This window comes from Stegostoma tigrinum, chromosome 12 (assembly GCF_030684315.1).
Source record: "Stegostoma tigrinum isolate sSteTig4 chromosome 12, sSteTig4.hap1, whole genome shotgun sequence".
In the NCBI taxonomy this organism is placed as follows: Eukaryota; Metazoa; Chordata; class Chondrichthyes; order Orectolobiformes; family Stegostomatidae; genus Stegostoma; species Stegostoma tigrinum.
The window spans coordinates 49714142-49736021 of record NC_081365.1 but is presented as its reverse complement, the minus strand read 5'-3'; the positions used below and the strand labels follow the sequence as shown (position 1 = coordinate 49736021).

General features: G+C 38.5%; 1 protein-coding gene across 6 annotated transcripts in view; it reads left to right on the top strand.

Annotated features, from left to right (window-relative positions):
* The window catches only part of LOC125456875 (limbic system-associated membrane protein-like), a 1200329-nt gene that overhangs the window by 1099416 nt on the left and 79033 nt on the right, over positions 1 to 21880 (top strand). For 5 of the 6 annotated variants that reach the window (XR_007248528.2, XM_048540373.2, XM_048540371.2 and 2 more), the window contains one exon: positions 18000 to 18035. The exons of the other annotated variant lie outside the window; for it this stretch is intronic. Coding sequence is in view for 4 of the 5 variants with exons in the window: in XM_048540373.2 (XP_048396330.1) it covers positions 18000 to 18035 (36 nt within the window). In the remaining variant the exon portion in view is untranslated. The remainder of the gene's footprint in view (positions 1 to 17999; positions 18036 to 21880) is intronic. 6 annotated transcript variants of the gene reach the window in all.

The window sequence follows — 21880 nt, the reverse complement described above, 5'->3', positions numbered from 1 at the left end:
GGTGTGAACAAGAGCACCAAGTTTCCTAATGAAAATTTTTTGCTTAGACCACCATATAGTTTTATATTTTACCAAGCATTCCTTTTGAGCCTGCATTATATTGGCTGCAGAGACACTGGCAGGTAATGTCATGTGTAGTAGTTTGGAATTTGGAAATGTCCTTTTGGTCAAAAATGATCAGTCGAATAGTATGCCTCCTCACAATGGCATAAAAATTCACCTTGTAGCTTAACACTGGTGTTAGTGTATTGGCTGCCTCTGATATACCCACTGACATGCAATACTTTGTACCAGTGACTATCTGGAGGAGAATACGACAGGCAGCCAGGAAACACTGTCTTTATTATACTACCACCCAAGATGAATCTCTACATCTATGCTTTGGAAATGACTGCTTTGTTTTAGGTTTTAGGGTTTTAGATTTGACAAAGCTCTTCAGATTTGGGTGGCTGATTATTTTATTGTTTCTGCAGAAAGATTAGTATGAAAGGAGCACACTCAGTAAAAATTGTGGTGTAGATTTTCTGCTCGATTGCATGCAATTTTTCAGTGTACTTAAGCTGATATCAGGGTACCTGGCACAAAGGATTGAACAATTTTAAGCCCAAATTTTGTGCTTACTAGATTTCTGTAAACTTTCATGCTGGTTTTGAAAACATTGCATTTTACGTGGGCCCTACTCACGAAAGATTCCATGACCCCAGAATTAAATTAAGTCAATAAGCATTGAAAGTCTCTGCCGGCAATGCATGTTTTCAGGGTTTTCTAGACTTCAAATATTGTATAGAAGAACATTAGTAAGGTTTTGAATGAATGCTCCCCTTGCTACCCCATTCACTGCTCCCTTTGCTCACCACTTTATCTTCTTCACCCTTTACTGCCCTGCTCACCACTCTTTTCATTGCCCTGCTTACTCAATCATGGGAAGCCTATACACTTCCTTTGCAACATAAGCAATCTAATAATCTTACGTTGTGTCCCTATATGTCTGATTGAAATTGAGCACAAGACATGCATTTTTATCAGCTTTCAATGGCAAGGTTGGTATGTGTGGTCTTGTGTACCTTTCACTTGTGTGACACCAAACACAGCCCTTTGCCTTAGGATGGTTAGAAAATTAAAGATGTTCCCCAAATACACTGCTATCACTTGTACTTTAATTCAGAGCTTGCTCAGTCTTTTTTTAAACATGAGCTATCGCTTCATCACTTCTTTCTTCGACCCTCCTGACTCAGTGCTTCATGAGATGCCTAACCCTCTTGTTTCTTGTCTCTGCCAAATCCTCACCTCTTCTTCCTTGTTGGCCCTCCTGCTAATGACACCTCTGCTCATCATCTCTCCTGTTCACTTGTGTCTACTCTCTAACCATCCTGCTTGCTTCTTCCTCTGAATTGTGACCTTTTCTGACTCACTGAGATTCCCAGTTGTTGACCATTCTGCTCACCACATCTCCCACTCACTACGTCTACTCCCCTGGCTCCCTGTTCACCATCTCACATGCTCAGTGCTTTACATCCCTGACCCAGAGTGTGGACGCACGCACGCACACATACGTTATGCCTGCACTCACCACCTCATTTCTATATCTGCCCACCACATGGCATCTTGCTGTTCAATCCTGAAGTTCTCACTTTTTGCTTCTCAGAACAGTTTATTTTAATGTAAATATTGTAGGTCAGGGATGTAACCCACTTATTGCACAGTTTCTCCTGTCACAGTGATATTTGTTTAGTACATGTTCTGTTACCAAACTTCTTTAGGGTGAGAAATGATAGCTGTATTGGATAACAACAAGAATTTTTATAGCACTTATAATGCACTGAAATATTCTGAGGTGCTTCATACCTGAATTATTAAACCAAATATGTCAGCGAGTCATTTAAAGAGATGTAAGTCAGACCACCTAAGGCTTGATTGAAAAGGTAGGTTTAAAGAAGTTTTGCAAAGCCGGAAATTAATGTGAAGAGAGTGAAGCTATGTAGTGAGGGAATTCCAGAACTTGGGTCCTAGACAACTGGAGGTACAATCACTCGTGATGATGCAATGATAATTAAGATGCACGAGAAGCTAGATTTAGATGTTAGATTCTGAGGAGGATTGTAAAGTTGAAGAAGATTACAGAGATAGGGAGGCACAAAGCCATGGCATGATTTGAAAGCTACATGTGTAGTTTGACTTGAATTAAGTAGTTTTGATTAGTACTGTTGAATTAGAGCATCCCAATATTTAGTTGTTGCGCAGTCTGGGCTCTTTTATAAGTATAGGGTATTTAGGCTGCTTGCATGCATTGATTGCATCACTGTACCCAAGATCTTGTAACCCCTTTCTCCATCAATAGATGGCATTGATACTGAATAAAACTTGTGGTACAGCATCATTAAAATTCAGAAGTGAATGAAACAGAAATTATCTTAAAGTTTCAACCATCTGAAGAGAGGCAAAATTTGAGATTGATTAAAAGAACGAGAATTTCAACTAAAGTTTGAGGATCTTAAAGCAGGAAGAAGGAAGAACATAGGGAATATTATGAATACTGAGACCCATGAGAAGGCAAATAAGCATCTCCATGATATTGAACTGGTAGAGAGCATGCAGCAGCCTCAAGTCTGATAAGCGAACTCAATGACCCCAGTGCAAAACAGAACGGTTTTAAAAACTCAACAGTATTTAGAAATGAATGTACTGGACGTCCATTTTGAAGTTTACAAGTCAAGTCTGGCCAGTATGTGTCATTTGCAATTTTTATTTTTTTTCCAACTGTGAAGCCAAGGACCCACCATTTTGTTAAATCAAATCTTATTCCAAATTTTAAAGCAGATGAAATTGATAGTTTTATGACAAAGAAACCCTGCCAGATTTGTTTTCATGCCAATCCTTCTGGTAACATAGAGTCTAATGTTGCAGAGCTTGCGGTTCTCAAGATTAATGTTCAAAGGGCTGAAGTATATTGGCAGTACCTGAATAACTGAGAAAGAATCCAGGCAGCCGTCATGAAGAAATGATTAGTCAGCTTTAAAAGATGTAGCTCACAAGTGAAGGCCTGAGAGTTTATGATGACCTGTGTCATTTAATGTAAGAGGATAGTTCCTCAGTTTCAGATTCTATCAGATTTGATTCAGAATAAGAACAGAAATAAGAGATACAGGAATGTTAACACATTCATAATTGCCTTTTTGCTGTGTTAACCCTATTGGTTGGTCTGCTATGGTCCATTGCTGGGTAGCTCAGGGCCTGATTGTATCAGAGATCATGGGAACTGCAGATGCTGGAGAATCCAAGATAATAAGATGCGAGGCTGGATGAACACAGCAGGCCAAGCAGCATCTCAGGAGCACAAAAGCTGACGTTTCGGGCCTAGACCCTTCATCAGAGAGTCTCTGATGAAGGGTCTAGGCCCGAAGCATCAGCTTTTGTGCTCCTGAGATGCTGCTTGGCCTGCTGTGTTCATCCAGCCTCACATTTTATTATCAGGGCCTGATTGTTTCAGGTTGTAAGTCACCCTTGTTTTTAAAATAGAAATTGCTGTTCTCTAATATAAATATGACTACTTCAGGCGTGTTGAAGAATGTGCCATTACAAATGTTCAAATTTAAAGGGTTACCTCCCTGGGTTATGCTGTCATGTGGCTAAGGTAATGAATATTTAAGTGCAGTGCTAATTGGAAGAGACTTTTTATGGGAGTGATTAGAATTACTAAACCCACAAAGGAATATCTAAGGCAAGAACACAATTCATAGCAACTATAAACTGTCTAATTGAAGAAATGACAGGAGGCCTCAAAACCATTTGCTAGTGTGACTGATTTGGTGCAGCAATTGTGGTGCTATATTTATTTCTTTATGCTCTTGAACTAGAAAATTAAAGCTCTGTCCCATTTTTGAGTGAGGACAGGCTTGGATTAGGTGTAAGATAACTTTCTATCTCCTTCTACCTTCCTCATGTGTCCTCGGAAGGTCACACATGATGGTTGATCATTTGAGTGAAGTAGCTGTGAAATTACTGTCAGTATGAGACAGGAAGAGAAATCTTGAAATAAATAAAATAGCCCCAAAAATCAAAAACTATGAGCCAGATGTTAAACATTTAAATGAGGAAGTCAATACAATTTGCACTCTTCCTATTCTACCACAGTAATTTTCAATTTTATTGTGGTGCTCAGTGTGTTGTGTATGTTTCAGATGTGCACGGTTACCTAAGCAACATCATTAATAATAATATATCTGACACTGAGTTCAAAATCTCTTTGATTGACTGTTGCCACCTAAAGATATGTAAATTATGACTCACTGTGTAAAATGCTCTTAATTAAACTATTTCGCACAAATGCTTTTTTTGTAGAATTACAGATTTTTTTTCCCCCCTTTCATATCTCCTGTTGTGAAGCAAAAGCATTTTATACATTTCTGTCAATCAGCTTCCCAGTTCTGGTTTTATGGGGATGGAAGTGCTTTTAATTGGATGGATTGCTTTAAGTTCAAAGCAGCAATTAAAGCAGTTTCAGCAAAAAAAATGAAAGGGAATCAGAAATAATGAGAGGGTTTTTTTCTGTCAAATTATTCCAGAATCACGGCGTTTTTCTCCCAGTATGGTGAACAGTCACGTTTGTTTGGCTGTGAAACGTTGACAGTACAGAGGGAGTGAAGATTTTTACTCTTTTCAGTTTGCGTTAGATCTATGGATTAAGGATGAACAATCGTGAAGCTTAATGTGTTCCACATGTTCCTTCCAGGCTTGGTTTCTTCAGCTAAATCTGATGCATAGTGTACTGTTTAAAATGTCTGTGTGTAAATCATGCAATTGTTTAACTTAAAAGCACTGATCTTTTTTCTATTCCATCACAGACGACACCACCTACTTATAGCAGACACATTTGTGTGAATGTGATTTGCCTGCTGCATGTGTGATGGGCCCATTTCAAGTGGTTGCACGATTATATGACATGCTCTTTCTTCCCGTATAGTGAGCTTTTGCCTGGTTATTTTCAGCTTCAATTTGACAGGCAGGTTCATTTAAATGGCAATTAGCACTTGCTACAAACTGTAACCCCACACCAATTAGGCTTAATTACAAAGGGTAATTAAACATTTATAAAATACTATTGTTTTCAGTGATGAGGAAAGCATATAAAAGATGTTGAGTTTGACTAGCCATTAAATGATCTCCTGAAGTGTGATGTGTATAAATGCAGTTACAAACAGATCTTATTGGGAAGATACTGTGATATGTCTGGCATCTAGGATTCAGAGCAACTATTGCTCTTTAGGTTTTCTCTCATTTCCCACTTATAAGAGAGTTGGCTGCACCATCTCTCATGGAGGAATGGAATTGTGGGAGATATAGCAGTTTGGATCAGAAATTGGCTTGCTGAAAGAAGACAGAGAGTAGTAGTTGATGGGAAATGTTCATCCTGGAGACCAATTACTAGTGGTGTACCGCAAGGTTTGGTGTTGGGTCCACTGCTGTTTGTCATTTTTATAAATAACCCGGATGAGGGCGTAGAAGGATGGGTTTGTAAATTTGCAGACGACACTAAGGTCGGTGGAGTTGTGGATAGTGATGAAGGATTCTGTAGGTTGCAGAGAGACATAGATAAGCTGCAGAGCTGGGCTGAGCGGTGGCAAATGGAGTTTAATGCAGACATAAAATGTGAGGTGATGCACTTTGGTAGGAGTAACCGGAAGGCCAAGTACTAGGCTAATGGTAAGATTCTTGGTGGTGTAGATGAGCAGAGAGATCTCGGTGTCCATGTACACAGATTCTTGAAAGTTGCCACCCAGGTTGACAGGGCTGTTAAGAAGGCATACAGTGTTTTAGCTTTTATTAATAGAGAGATCGAGTTCCGGAACCAAGAGATTATGCTGCAGCTGTACAAAACTCTGGTGCGGCCGCACTTGGGGTATTGTGTACAGTTCTGGTCACCGCATTATAGGAAGGATGTGAAAGCTTTGGAAAGGGTGCAGAGGAGATTTACTAGGATGTTGCCTGGTATGGAGGGAAGGCCTTATGAGGAAAGGCTGAGAGACTTGAGGCTGTTTTCATTAGAGAGAAGAAGATTGAGAGGTGACTTAATTGAAACATATAAAATAAGCAGAGGTTTAGATAAGGTGGATAGGGAGAGCCTTTTTCCTAGGATGGTGACGGCGAGCATGAGGGGGCATAGCTTTAAATTGAGGGGTGAAAGATCTAGGACAGATGTCAGAGGTAGTTTCTTTACTCAGAGAGCAGTAAGGGAATGGAATGCTTTGCCTGCAACAGTAGTAGATTCGCCAACTTTAAGTACATTTAAGTCATCATTGGACAAGCATATGGACGTACATGGAATAGTGTAGGTTAGATGGGCTTGAGATCGGTATGACAGATTGGCACAACATCGAGGGCCGAAGGGCCTGTACTGTGCTGTAATGTTCTATGGCATCTAGCTTTAGGTTAATTTGATTGGATGCTGTTCATCATCTTCAAAGGAGGTCAAAGTCAGGGACATCTGCTATTGGGTTATTGATAGGGTGTTGATTTTTTTTATTCTGCGTTAGTCATGTGATTCAGTCTACTTACTGTGAATGATTCCAGCTATCTAAATATTAGATACTGTAGATATGTTGAAAAAGGCCATGTTCTAACAAGCTCCAATCGTATTGGTAGACCATTTTTGGCCTCTGTTCATTTGGTTTTGTGAGCCAGCTAGATATAGAACTATATTCGCTCATTATGGTCTTGGTACGCATTTTGATTTGTGCCTTCAATACATGCAGAGATAGTGCACATCAGGTTATGTGTCAGAATACAGATCCTGTTCCAATGTTTTAAATTGTTCTCTGCCGTGCTTTCTGTTGCTTGATTCAGTTTAGTTTCTCCTCCTTGGTAACAACACCAAGGCTTAAGTAATCTCAACCACACAACAGACATACCTAATTTAACACTCAATGATTTAACACTTACAATAAATCTGAGACCTTTGTGGCATTGAATGATTTCTGAAAGTTTCAGTAGCAGGCCTTTATACCAGAGAGCACTCTGTGCTGATGACATGTCTTGAAGGCAACTCCAATCTTCATTTCTTTCTCAACTCAATCTCCAATGTTAATTGGGAGTGCAAGGACCTGGGAGTGTCTGATCCTGGTCCAGACATATAACCCGAAGTGTACCATCTCTGCATGTATTGAAGGCACAATTAAAATTCTCACCAAGATCATAATGAGCGACCATAGTTCTATATCTAGCTGGCTAACAAATCCAAATGAATAGAGGTCAAAAATGGTCTACCAATATGACTATCAAAGCAGCTTCTTGAATTTGAATCCTTATTTAATAGAACGGTTAGTTTTATCCAGTTAAGAACAAGAGACTTGACCATCTCATAGACCACAGATAAAACAAAAACAATGGCTTTTGGAATTGTTGGCTGGCTTTCTTAGCTTTTACCATTTCATTAATTTTGGAATGGCACCAGAATTTGAGATTTATCCTGGTATCATGGAATTTGGAGCTGAGTTTGACAAGTCACATTAATATTTTTGGATGTAAGCAAAACACTGTGGATTCTGGAGATGTGAAATGAAAACCCCAAAGTGCTGGTGAAACTCAGCTGTTCTGGCAGCATTTGTATTCAGAGAAATGTTTAGATTCATAACGGAGGGTTTTGAGTGGAGCACAAATGTTGATCATTTGCATTATATAGTCATCAGACAAGACCTCAAACTTTGTTCTAGAGAGGTGTTCAACATTGAATTGATAAATGCTGAGTGCTGGACTGATTATCGCAGTTGGCTGATCCTCATTGGTACCTCTGGTTGACATGTTCAAAATGTCCATGCCGTGTAGACCTGAGCATCACTTCTTGATAATATCTGGCAAGCTCTTGAGAACTAGCATGAGTTCTCAGCTGAGGGTCCACACCTGCTCTTGGTCAATGAAAAAAAAAAGGAATCCACTAAAGCTGCATCTTTCAAACAAAACATCTGGTTGTGCAGTAAGAATTCCACTGCATTATTCTTGGTCTACACTGGGGTCACACTTTGTGAAATTGCACACTCTCAGCTTACCGAGAAGTGCAAGATGACATTGAGAAGTGAAAAATAAGATGGGCCACCTCCACTGGTGTTGAAGCAGAGGAGAATCTGCCTAATCCCTCCCCTTACACAGACTCATGCGTCAGAGTTGCTCTTAGATTCTTTTACCGTTGGGTGACAGTGTCCCATGGAATTTTGAAATTAAGTAAGCTGAACAACAGGACAAATTTGAAATTAATGAAACAAACTGCTGGAGAAACTCAATAGCTCTTGCAACATCTATGCAGTGTGAAAACAAGTTATTATGCCAGGCCCATCTGCTTCTCAAATGACCTTCAGGGAAGAAAAGTCTGCCACCTCATCAGGTCTTGCCTACTTCTGTATCCAGATGCCTAGCAATGAATTTGACTTTTAACTTGCTTCTGAAATGGCTGAGCAAACTACTTATTCAAAGGCAATTAGGGATGTGCAACAAATTCTGGCCCAGCCAGTGATATCCACATCTCATGAAAGAATAAAGAAACTGGGTCACCTCCTGATTCCCTGAAACCTATCCATAGAATCCGTTCAGTGCAGAAACAGGCCATTTGGCCCATCAAGTCCCCACCAACCTTCTGAAGAGCATCCCACCCAGACCTATAGCCCTGAATTTCCCATGGCTAACCCACCTAGCCTCTACATCCCTGGACTCTGAGTAATTTAGTATGGCCAATCCACCTAACCTGCCCATCTTTGGACTGTGGGAGGAAACCTACACAGATACGGGGAGAATGTGCATAGTCCACACAGGCAGTCGCCTAAGGGTGAAATCGAACCTGGGACCCTGGCACTCCACACCAACATGGCACAAGTGAGGTGTGTGATGGAATACTTACCACTTCTCTAGAAAAATAATACTGCAACAATGCATAGGAAGCCTGACATCATTTGTGTCAAAGCAGTCTATTTGATTAACAGGCAAACAGCACATTTAAACATTCATTCTCCTCTTTGCTGGTATATGTTTGAACTACAGATGGTAGGTTTTGACCTGGAAAGTATATTAGACTTGATCAATGATGCTGTGCAAATCTTCTGTTGCTTATTTTTCTATACCTGAAATAATTTCTGTTTATACCATGAGATGCATTGAATTATTCCCCAACCTGCAAAAGATTTGACAGAAAACCAGGGTTTCTTCACACTTGAATTTTGCAATTTCAACATTGTATGGGATGAAGCTTAAGTTTCAATTTTTCACCTGTCCTGTCTGACAAGAATGAAGAAGTTTGAAATAACTTCAGTATTAGTTTGCATGTTACAGTCAGATCAAATGAGATTTAGTCACTTTGGTCTAATGTTCAGTTCAGGTGAGAAGAAGTAGAATTGGATGAGGCCTGAAAAGGACATAAACACTCTCCCAGACCAGTTTGGCTAAGTGGCTACGTCTGTATGTTTTATGTAAAATACTGTCCAGGATTCTACATCTGATCTCATTTACTCTGGATTCAGACCAACTGTAAGTCAAATTGTTTGCATGTGTGTACTTCTGTCCTTCAGTTTTCTTGGTATCATAGGGATCAGTGAAAGTTGTGTAATTTTAATTGGTTAAATTCAGATGGAGCAACTTCCTCCACTGAATTTGTGAAACAGAAGCGTGGCCTCTAAACAGTGAAACACAGAAAATGAAAGCAGGAGGAGACCATTCAATCCTTCAAGCTTGCACCTTCATTCAATATGGTCATCCCTGATCATCCAACTCAGTACCCGGTTCTCACTTTCTCCCCATAGCCTTTGATCCCTTTAGCCTGAAGAACTATGTCTATCTCCATCTTAAAAACATTTAGTGTTTTGGCCTCAACTACCTTCTACGTTCTGAGGAAGCGTCACTGGACCCAAAATGTTAACTCTGTTTTTCTCCTTCACAGATGCTGTCAGACCTGCTGAGGTTTTCCAGCAACTTTGTTTTTTGTTCCTGATTTACAGCATCTGCATTTCTTTCGGATTTTACTTTCTGTGACATGGAATTTAAAAGGCTCACTATTCTCTCGGTAAGGAAATTTCTCCTCATCTCAGTCCTAATTGGCTTGCCCTCTATCCATAAACCATGACCCTTGGTTCTGCACTCCCCAGCCATTGAGAACATTCTTCCCACATTTACCATGCCTAATAGGTTAATAAATTAAAATTACAAATTGCAATATTAGTTGCTGCCTCCAGAAGTGAGCACATTGGTGGTAGGTTGAATTAATTTAAAAATTTCACAGCTCGCTTACCACAACTTACTTAGCGTTGGTATTTAAAATTCTATCCAGCAACTCAAGACGCATTTGTGTGAAATTCCTCTGCTAATTCTTCAGAAAATCTCAGGTAATTCATTTATTTTAACTGGACCAAGGATGGAAAGTGTTTGTTATTAATTTTGCACTGTGTATTGTCATGCAGTGGACGTGCTGATGCATACAAACCTTGCACTGGCTGTCATGTTTGGGCAGAGATTTAAGACTAACCTATTTAATTATGTCTTAATTAATGTACTATACAGGAACAAGTGTCTTGAGGTTGTGGAATAGCTTTAGATAGAATAAATTGCATTTGAAGTAATGCCCTACTTGCTTTAAGTGAAATAATTATGAAGCTGAGACACTGACCCAGAAATTACTGTTGACAGTATGAATAGACAAACTCATATTGATCTGCTGATTTCATTAAAGGAGGTTATTAGGCAGTCAACAAGAAATGATCTGACCATGTGCTAATTTTGCAGCATTATGTGACCAAACTATAAGAATTAAAACATTTATTTAATTTTTGTAAAATTTTGTGTATTTTCTGGTATTTTACTAAAGTAAGTGCATGAATAATGCTCTAGTACATTTATATAATACCATAAGCATCTGGCATTTATGTCATAAACATTTAATTTGTCTCCAAACTAAATCACACCATCTGCTCGTCATGAAACAGGTTCTCTGCCTAATGATGACTTTTTATAATGTTTTCTTAAATGATAAATAGTATGGGGGTAATTTCACAAGGATCTACAGACGTTGAGGTATTTTTGTTGCTGTGAGCATTAGTTAGTGTACAATAAAGGGTAAATTATATCTTTACTCCCCAGGATAGCAACAGAGTGTATGCGAAAGGAGCAATGTAATAGTGTTATCAGAACAAACGGAACTGGCGCCTGAGCCTGTAAGTCTGTGGTAGCATATGCTGTCTTTACCATGTCTTGTAAATAGCCTATTAATGTTCCTTAATGTAAATGTAGACATCATGTTACTACAGTCAGAAAATTGGAGTCAATACCTTAAACTCTTCTCTGAATCACATTTAGTATCCTGGGATACAGTAAGGAAGAAAATGAGTATTACACCAGTGTGACAGGAAAGACAGAGTAATGGAAGAATGATTTCTTGAAAAAAATGGCCCCGGTACACGACAGTTTAATACTAAATTTGAAGTTGCAGTCATACAGGCTACAGGATAGCTATTGTTGGAAATGGTGAATTGATACTTCTACAATACAGGATATTCCCTTGAGGCTTGGATAACACATGTTCTTGGAGTTGAGAGCAAGAAGCTGGGAAATAAGTACGATCATTCAAAAACTGGGTGCTGGGAGGAGATTCTGGATGCTTGCAGCAGAAAGGAATTCCAATGTCTATTATTGATGTGTCTCAATTAGAAATAGACACACCAAAGAAAGTTAATTTTCTGAGAGAAAGAGACTCAAACTTGGTGGTGTGGATTTCTGTCGTTGGTAGGTTTTGATGCTGTAGAAATTGAAGTGTATGTCACTTAGTATTAAAGATTTTTTAAAAAAAATGTTTGGGTTTTATCCACTGTGCCATACCCTTTGGTAACAAATTCAGTTGTTTAGTTACAATTATCCCAATTCTTTCCAAGCACTATCATAGATCAGGAATCATATATTTAACATAACACACAGCATTATTGCATTTGAATGGCAGACACTGCCAAGGTTGAGCTTTACGGCAGTATGCATGTTAAAGCATGAGGTGATGTTAGTAGAACAGAAAAACTTCATCAATGGAATATCAATTTTGATCCTTCCTTCAGTCAGATTCTAATATGCATTATTTCACTACTGAATTGTTCAAATTCATTTATGTTGATTCCAGTGGAAGGATTCACAATCAATTTACATTATTTAACCTGGAATGTTAGACTATGTAATCAGAGCAGATATTAGAACAACTGTACTGTGCATTTTATGAAGAGAGAACATACTCATTTCTGTAATGAACATAACACAAATATTTATTTTTAATACGAGGCTCTGGTTTGGATTTGTTTCTTTTCTTTTTTTCTTTCTTTGCTTTGTATTAAGGTTTGGTTTAGAAATGAGATTGGTAAATATCGCAAGGGTATTTTGATGTAAGAGTCATCTCTGAGTGGACAACTTGGTGAGATTTAGCATTTGAATGCAACTTACAACAAATTGCTGGAGTTGAGTGCCTCAAGAAGACAAGAAAGAGGTTTCTGTTTGGTTTTACCTCAAGAAAACAGCTGGCACATGAGTATTTCTAACCACTGAAGTAGAAGTCAGGTCTCCAGTCTTTTATCCATTTTTCTTAAAAACATTCTGTTTGATATAAGATATATACTGTGTAAAAGAGATATATAATTATAGCTAAGTGGAAAGAGTGGTGATTCTACAAGCTGTTGTGATTCCACCAGATAGTATTAATGGACAAGTCAGATTCCAGACTGAAACTTGACTTGATAGATCACATTTTGTACGATTTTAGTTTTAACAATGTTGTCTCACACTGAAACATAAAAACATACTGCTGTTGAATTTTTTTAACAATAAAACCTCCATTGCCTATGTACTAACCTCATCCCGCCCCTTGACCTGTCCGTCCTCCCCAGACTGAACTATCCCCTCCCTACCTCCCCGCCTTCACTCACGTCTACTGGCTCCATCCCCGCCTCTTTAACTTGTCTGTCTCCGCTCCACCTAGCTTTTCCGCTATCCATCTTTGATCCGCCTCCCCCTCTCTCCCTATTTATTTTAGAACCCTCTTCCCCCTCCCCTTTTCTGATGAAGGGTCTAGGCCCGAAACGTCAGTTTTTGTGCTCCTAAGATGCTGCTTGGCCTGCTGTGGTCATCCAGCTCCACACTTTGTTATCTCAGATTCCCCAGCACTTGCAGTTACCATTATCTCTTGTAATACTTAGTCTTTGTTTATGTTCAAGGTAAAGATCAATAGGATTTTAAGTACTAGGAATACTGAGGGATATGAAGATTGTGGGCAAGTGTAGATTTGAAGCAGAATAACAGGCAGGATTTTACTTGAATGGCAGAGCAGGCTTGAAGGGACAAAATAATCTTCTCCAGCTCCTATTTCTGATGATCTTCCCCTTCTATTAATCAGGCTGTAGTAAGCTGTGAAACAAATTTGTTTTGCACAGGTGGAAATATCAACCTCGCTCTAATTATCCATTTTATTTCAAAAGTATTGCTCCACACTATTTCAAGGAGATGCATCTGAATAAATTGTGGAAGACCCAGCATTTCAGAAGACAAAATTAACATAACTGCACTAGCTTTACAGTTGTAGTTTAGCAGTACAACTGTCTAGTCCAAACATATTCAGGCCACAGTGGAGCTAGTCAGTGTCTTTTGTTTTAAATGAACCTGGCAGCCGTCCAAAAGGAGCTCAAGGCCTCATTTCAATACTGAGTGTTTGTTTCATGACCCATTTGTGAAATTCTTCAAGTCGAGTCAATGGTTGCGCTGCATAAACTCCACTGATCTTTTTGTGAGGTCAGAGCCATTAAAAGGACTGCAGGGATTGCCTCTGCATTAATGGAGTCTCTGCTAGTCCATGTTCTGCAGTCCTCTCAGACCTGAATGCAGGTCTCTGACGTGAGGTAGTAACTCAAATTGGTGAACAGCAAATTGGCAACCTGCCTTGAGAAGTGAGATTGGCACTGGCACTTCACTGGAATGATTACACCAAAGCCAATGTCTACTTTCTGTTGAAAATGAGGCCTTCTAATTTAGTTATGCGCTTGAAGCACAGCATCTGCTAACTGTCAGAAAATAACTCCAATCCTAATCAAGTTGCAGACTGAATTCAATGGGTGTAACTTCAACAAGTATTGAAAGTGGCATTTAAACTGTGCAAATTTACAAATTCTGCAGCGTGCTCCAGGATAATTGAAGTTGAGGATTATATAAATGATTTATATTTACGTTACCTCTTGAAAATGGCAGCAGAAAAATCATGACGTATGTTCTCTCATAACTTCTGAGAAATGTTTTGACCTAGACAGCTCATGAAATATATTCTACACTGTTCTAATACCACACCTTCAGGCAGAGCTGTAAAGGGGAAAAAAATGCCAATGCTTGTGATTTTTCGGGAGCTAATAGCCAATTGTAATCAGCTTTAGCTTAATTATTACTTGATGTGCCTATAAAAGCCAAGATCTCACAAAACAGATGTAAACCATTGGCTTGACCCATTAAATATAGAAGTTGTGAAAATGTTTCTTTCATTGAATGGTAGTTTTGGATTTTGTTCATGTTTGCAGTTTGTGACAGCTTGCATGCTAGACTGCTGATTCTTTCCAATCAAGGGAGCTGAAAATTAGAAACTGGAAAATCTACAGTGCTCAAGATTCAAAACTGAAACATTGAAATTTGGTCATGGACACGGGTTAAAACACATATCCTTAGTTGTGCATCAATGTTAATGAGAATATGATTAGCTGATGCTGGTTGGGAACAAAATATTATAATTTCAAGGATCAGAAAATGGTGTTGATGTTTGATTTCATCTACCATGTTGTCCTAGATTTCTCAATGAATCATACATGTTAAATAACTGTATGGAAACCATTGGATTTTAAAACCTTCTTCTGTGCTACAATCATTGTGCTACAATCAAAGAATGTTAGTTTGTCTGATTCTTCAGTGCTGACTTGGGGAAGATTGTAATGTGTTATTCCTGCCATATTTTCATTTCCCCCATCTTCCCAACATAACCACCACTATTGCACACATACTTCACACAGAGAGCTGTCTCTGAGACCTGAACTGTTGAACCCCTGGGGCATTGTATACACGGCTGTTATTTTTCTTTCAGTATAAGGATGTGAATCAAATTCATTCCACTGTTTCTACACCTTTCCTTGATTTGCACTGGTTCAAGAAGGCAGCTCCCAAACATCTTCTCAAGGGCAGCTAGGGATAAGTAATAAATGCAGGCCTAGCTAGCAACACCTGTAACCCATGAGTGAATGAAAAGAAAATCACTTCTCAAGTTATATTTTAACAATGCTCAAAGGACATTTTAATGAAAATGTACTTGTGATTAACCTTTAAATTGCACAACCGATTAACTAAATCTGAATGAGTGAATGAGTTTATTTGTCACAAAAATTTCTTACATTTACTGTGAATGGCTAAGTAAGTAATTGAAATGGCAGCTTTCCTCAGTTGATACCACTATTTCCTCTGAGTTTCTCAGTAGGTTTTGGGTTCAACCCAAATCCAATACAGACACCCAATTTAGCTTGGATCACAAGAGCAAGAGAGCATGAATGTTCCATTGGTCTGTTTGAAATTGACTGTTAGTGTAAAATTCCAGTGACCAATGCAGTTAAAGATTCATAGAGTCAAAAAACACGGAAACAGACTCCTTGGTCCAAGCAGCCCATGCCAAGCATAATCCCAAACTAAAGTAATTCCACCTGCCTGTTCCTGGCACATATCTATCAAAACCTTTCCTATTCATATATCCATCCACGTATCTTTGAAACATTGTAACTGTACCCCCATCTACCATTTCACTGTGAAATTCATTCCACATGCAAACCACCTTCTGTGTAAAAAATTTACTTGATGTCTTTTTTAAAATCTGTCCTCTCCTTAAAAATATGACACCTAGTCATGAAATTCCCCATATTAAGGAAAAGACAACTACCATCAACTCTATCTATACATCTCATTATTTTATAAACTTCTATCACGTCACGCCTCAATCTCCTGTGCTGCAGTGAAAGAAGTCCCAGCCTATCCAACCTTTCCTTATAATTCAAACCTTTCATACCCGGCAACATGTGGTAATTCTCTTCTGAACCCTCTCCAGCTTGACAAAATCCTCCCTATAACTTATTCCAGAAGAGGCCTTTCCAATGTCTTGCACAACCATAATGTAATGCCCCAACTCCAATACTCTAAGGACTGAGCAATGTGCATTAAAATGTCCCAGTTCATGATCCTAAAAACAGCTGGTGTTCTCCTGGTATCCTGGCCAACTTTCTTTCCTCAATTAACACTGCCAACTGATCAAGTACTATTTAAGACCTCGCTTTGCACATCAGACTTATGTTTAATTGCATAAAAGCAGTCACTGCACGTTAAAGCTATAGATTATATGTAGAACACCTAATTTCACATCTCTTCTACTGCAGATGCACATGTACATTGAGATTCAAGACAATTGGCATTGGGTCTCCTCCTTTACCTTACCCAATGTCTTGTTTTCAATGAAACCTCAGAGAGTGAGTGGTTCCAGTTATTTAGCTGTTGGGGCATTACAACTAAGCTTGATACTTCATTCACCAGGCATCTGTTCAAACCCACTTTCTACCAGAGGGCCGTCCATAACGTGTTATGTTTTATTATTTTGTGGTGGTATCATCAAGGTGCTGAACAAGTAACTTCAACGGGTGTAAACTATCAATGTAACATTAAAATAGGAACATGGAATCAGTTAGCTCTGTTGGATGGATGGCTGATTTATGATGCAGAGTGATGCCAACAGTGAGGGTTCAATTGCTGCTCAGGTTACCATGAAGGACTCCCCTTCTCAACTATTCCCCTTGCCTGAGGCATTGACCCTCCAGTTCTCTCTCTGTGTGGTCTAGTAAGATTATGGTGACTTTCACATTAAAATACCTGAACTCTTGTGTGCAAGGCAATCTCTAACACTTTATAAATCAAGTTGGATTTCTGAGTGGCTTTTCAGAAAGCTTAAATACTTAGATCCATTTTGCAGCAGCAATATGATTGCTGAAAAGAAGATGTTGCATTTTCCATTTTCCCAAATGGGAATTGATTACTTTGCAAATGGTTCATGGCTTCATTGCAGACTATCGTAGCCAACTCATTGGGTTGGAAATAGGGTTGAATTTTTGGCAGTTAGAAACAAAGCTGTGATTGATACAGTCATTTGCATAATATTTGACATGCTGTATGAGACAACAACAAGAGATTTCATATGTTTGTGGTATCAGTAGTCTGATTTACAGTCCAAAACAAAATGGGCCGAAGAGTCTGACTTATGGTCCAAAAAAAAGTGGGCCTGATTTGTATTCTTTATGATGTTTAAAGCTGTATTAAGTGACAGACTGAGGTACAAGTGTAGTTCACTGGCAAAGCACAAAATAAACCGGTCTTCATAATTAATTAAAGGAAGGCTTCATTTTGTTTTTGGCTACTTTGGAATGTAAGAGGCAACATAAACTGTTCATAAATTAGCACCTATGGCATCATATCATTTGTTTTAACTTTTTACTCTGATTAATGTTTTTCTTGACTCTTTCTGAGCCAAAGCTCAACATCACCAATTTGTAGTTTAACTTTCCCTCCATGAAGATATTTTAAATTTAAAGGAAAATGGCAACTTAAAAAATTAAACTACATGGACAGACATTTAATATCTCCATTGCACAGAGGCTACGTATTCTGTATGGCATACCAAAAGTGATTTCGGCACTTAACTCCAACAGAAGTGACACCAGTGTTTTTGTTGTCATGTTTGCTTTGTGCCAGTTTAGATGAGAAGGCAACAAAATGCTAGCAACTGGAGCAAGGGGACTTCAGTACAATAAGTCTTAAATTACTAAGTTCAAATCATTCTATGATTTTAAGCCCTCAGTGCTCATTTGTGTCAATGTTATATTTTGACAGCATGATATAATTATAAATGTCCTTTTTCCATTTTTTTCTTTTATTATTTCCTTCCATAGAAAGTATTCTGCCAACTATTCCAAACCCCATTCAAGGTCAGTATGTATTAGTCACGATTGTAGTCATTACTACTAGTCTAGTAAGAAATATCTTTTAGGAGGACTTTTATCATAGAATATTAACATACCGAAGATGTGTTTTGATAAATACTGATTGCTGTTGGTGGAATGAAGCAATTGCATTGCTCTTGAAACACAAGGAGGACCATTCATGAATTACAACATCTTGAGCTCTTACACTAAAGGGCATGGTGTTAACCTTGTTTTCTTTAACAGCAATCAATATTTGATTTATTACTCTCTTGGGCTGCTAAAATTAAGTACTTGTACATTAAGAAGGGTTAATCCAGGGCAGTCTATTGAAAATCTCCACTGTTATTTTACATTTGCCAACACATTTTCAGTGGAGTATAAATTTGATGTTTTGTACATACAAATCATGTACTATTGCGTTTATAAACCCTATGAGCCACACTATGATACTACTTGCTGTGCATCACAGCTGTTCCTTGCTGTATCAATAATGATACCATCTGTTCTATCCCCAATATTATAAGGCACTAACTGGTTTCTAGTGATATTGCTTGTGTGTAATTTGGCCCGGGAGTTTTGCAATGAGGCTCAGTATACAAGATAGCCTTTTGGCTCATACCATTTGTGATCCTGTTGGAAAATGTCTCAATCAAAATATTCTAGAGGTTTCAAAGCCATAGTCTGACGTCAGTTGGGACCAATGGCTGGCCAGTGTTTCTGTACATTGACGTGATGATTGGCTGTTTCCTCCCCTTATCCTTGAAGAGACATTAGATTATCAAGGTCAGGAAAAGAAGTAAGGAATCCACCCACCTATCTTGTATCTTACTTGAAATGCATATAGAATAGAAATAATGATTTATAGTCTCATTGCATCTTTCCTAAACATTAGAAGGATTTTTTGTAAAAACGAATGTATTAATTTGGAACTTGTTTTTTAAACTTGATTCACTCCCACCTACATCCCTGGCACTGGAGATTAGAAAGGAGTGTTACGAAGGTACTCACATTCACAAGAATTTACTTGGATCTCTGCTCCATGTAACATTTGTAGGTCAAAGTAAGTGGCATCACATTTTGGCTGTTTGTAGGTGTTGCCAATGAAATAATTAATGGCAGATTCTAGATCTTGTTTCACAAAACATTTAAAACTTTATACAGAAAGTATACCATTAAGTACGGTCATTCTGCTAAGTATTTCTATAAAGCTTAAGACGGCAATTAGCAATATACTGAATGCTTTCATTCAAATGAAGAATTTTGCACTTTCCTTATTCCTGTCCTCGCACACAGGTGTGAAGATTTGTTATAAAACGCAAGCACAGTTCTCAATAGTTCAAAGTCATCAACCAAATATGATATCTTTCTAACCTAGCTGTAGATCTCTGTCAGTGGAGAGATTATGTTAGAATGGTGATAGTTTGCTGTTATAAGTTACAAACCCTACTGAGCCAAAATTGATGCCTGGAGCAGGTACTTGTGAATGTTTTAGTAGCGATTGACTTAGTCAGTTTTTCAATGAAATTCTAGCCCAAGGGTGTAATAAAGATTTTGGCTGTTTACTGAAACCACTGTTAGTAGTCTGTTCACAGGTGGGTTACTTTGGATGTCTTTTAGTCTATTGTTTAGATAACTCCCTTAGCTCAGAAAAAAAGTTACAAAAATGTATTTATTCCAGTCAATGCTATTTAGTTCTTAGATTTTATTTATTATTTAATATTTGCCATAATTATGAAATGTTGTTATAACATGATGGACATGAAAGCAGACATCCATGCATCCCACAATCATTCGCATGATTTCATTACATAGAGGTGAATAGCTTTAGTATGTGTGATAATGATCACTTACTGACATGAAACCTTAGCTTTGTTTCTCTATTCCTGAGTGCTGCCTAACCTGCTGAGTATTTTCAGCATTTTGTTTTATTTTCTATTTCTTCACCTTAAGCTGCAACATTGCTTATTTATCAGAGGTTTTGCTTGTAATCCACAATACTATGTAAATAAGATTTTTTTCTGCCAGAATTAGTGAGCTTTTAACTACTTTGAAGAGAAATGAGCTGACAGGGTGAGAATAAGACCAAAGAGTAGAAACAGTATCAGGAGTCAGCCACATAAGTGAATACAGATGTACTCTATAGGATTTATCTCTAAAGGTCAAGAACAAGAAGGAAAGTCAGGTAAGATTCCAACACACCCAAAGTTTAGTCTTTAAGATCTCAGAAAAGAACCTCAGACCTGAAGCAGATATAAAAATACAGGATAGAGCTTCTACTTGCCCTCTGAGCTTTTCCAGTAAACAGTTTTATCTGTGCAACTTATCACCGTGCTATTCTATCTCTTTTCCTTTTCCTCACAAACAACTGTCCAGAGTATCACCTCCTCTAGTTAAGAAGCTGGCTTTGACTGCCCTACAGACAAGTTAATGCTTCTTACCAGTGGTTAATTGTTGTTTTCCTCTTTTAATAGAATGTTGCATTTCCATTAGAAGCTCCACATACCAAGTCTGGACAACAGCCTTTCAATTCACCAGACTGAGGTGGATGGGCTGCTCTGGCCTCTGAACAGGAGCTAAGTACACCACTACTTCTGCCTGCTGATGCCTTTTCAGCTCAGTGTTACCAACAAAGTATAATTCTAAATGTTGAACATTTATCACACGTACATCTGCCCACTAGTTGTTTTCCACTAAAAAGTGATGTATTTTGATGAAGATGGTGAAAAATCACATTGCTCGATTTATTAGTATGGTTTCTTAGGATGTGTGGAAATAGTTTACACAGTAGTCACAAAGGTGCCAACTGATAACAGCAAGAAAATACAATGCATTTGCACAAAATCTAAAGGGCCTCTGCTTAAAAGAAGACAATGTAACTCCATCTCTGTTAACAGCCTCACTGAGTCTCCCAATATTTGAGTATAACAGGATTGATTACTGCTGTCAGATATGATAACGCCTCACCAAAGCTGTTCTCTTTTTGTAATACAATTAGGTTGTGTTGGTTTACAGCTCCAACAGTAGGATCTCAAATTAATTCTCTACTTGAATTATTCTTGACACAATGTTTGATATTTATTAGCTTCTTATATTCTTTGAGGAAAAACAAATCTGGATGAGGGATTATGTGTATTTGCATTGCATAGAGATTATTATTTCACCTATCATCAAATACTAGTTTCTCGCGTGGGAAAAAAATCAATGCAAGTAAATGGTTAAGAAATGGAATTCAGTCTGAAACCTAGCATTTATGAAGTCTGTGAGTTATTTATGTTCTTGCTAATTGCAAAGAAAATGGGAACAGAATTTCAGGGTGAGGGGAGCATTGGATATCTTGTGAGGCTGGTTCAGATTCCACAGGAGCAGGATATGGGGAATAGGTGTGAGGCAAGAACTCGGAGACCTCATGGGGTGGGACAGGACTGAAGGGAGATCAGAAGAACTAGAAATGGTGCCCAAGGAGAGGGTTGTGGGGGTTGTTGGAAAGGCACCTACTTTCGATCGAGCATGCAGATGAGCAGGCAATTACCTCCTGGATCCAGCAGCCGTTATCTGTTAGCAGCTTTAAGTTTTCTTGAAACTTGGGAGATATGGTTGCTTGGAATTATAATGAAATGAGACATGCAGCCTCATGATAATTATTTCAGTTGCTAACCCATTTCGGGGGAACAGTTGTTGGTCCTCCTCTCTATCCGACCTTTGCTAAAACTTAAAACGTGGTCAAAACTCAAATTGTCGAAACTAAATGCCGACTTGACCCAAGCATGCCTGCTTTTTGAGGGTTGCAATTGCCTCCAGTGTCAGGATATTATGTGAGATGTGAGGCCAGTATGTTGTCTTGGTGTGAC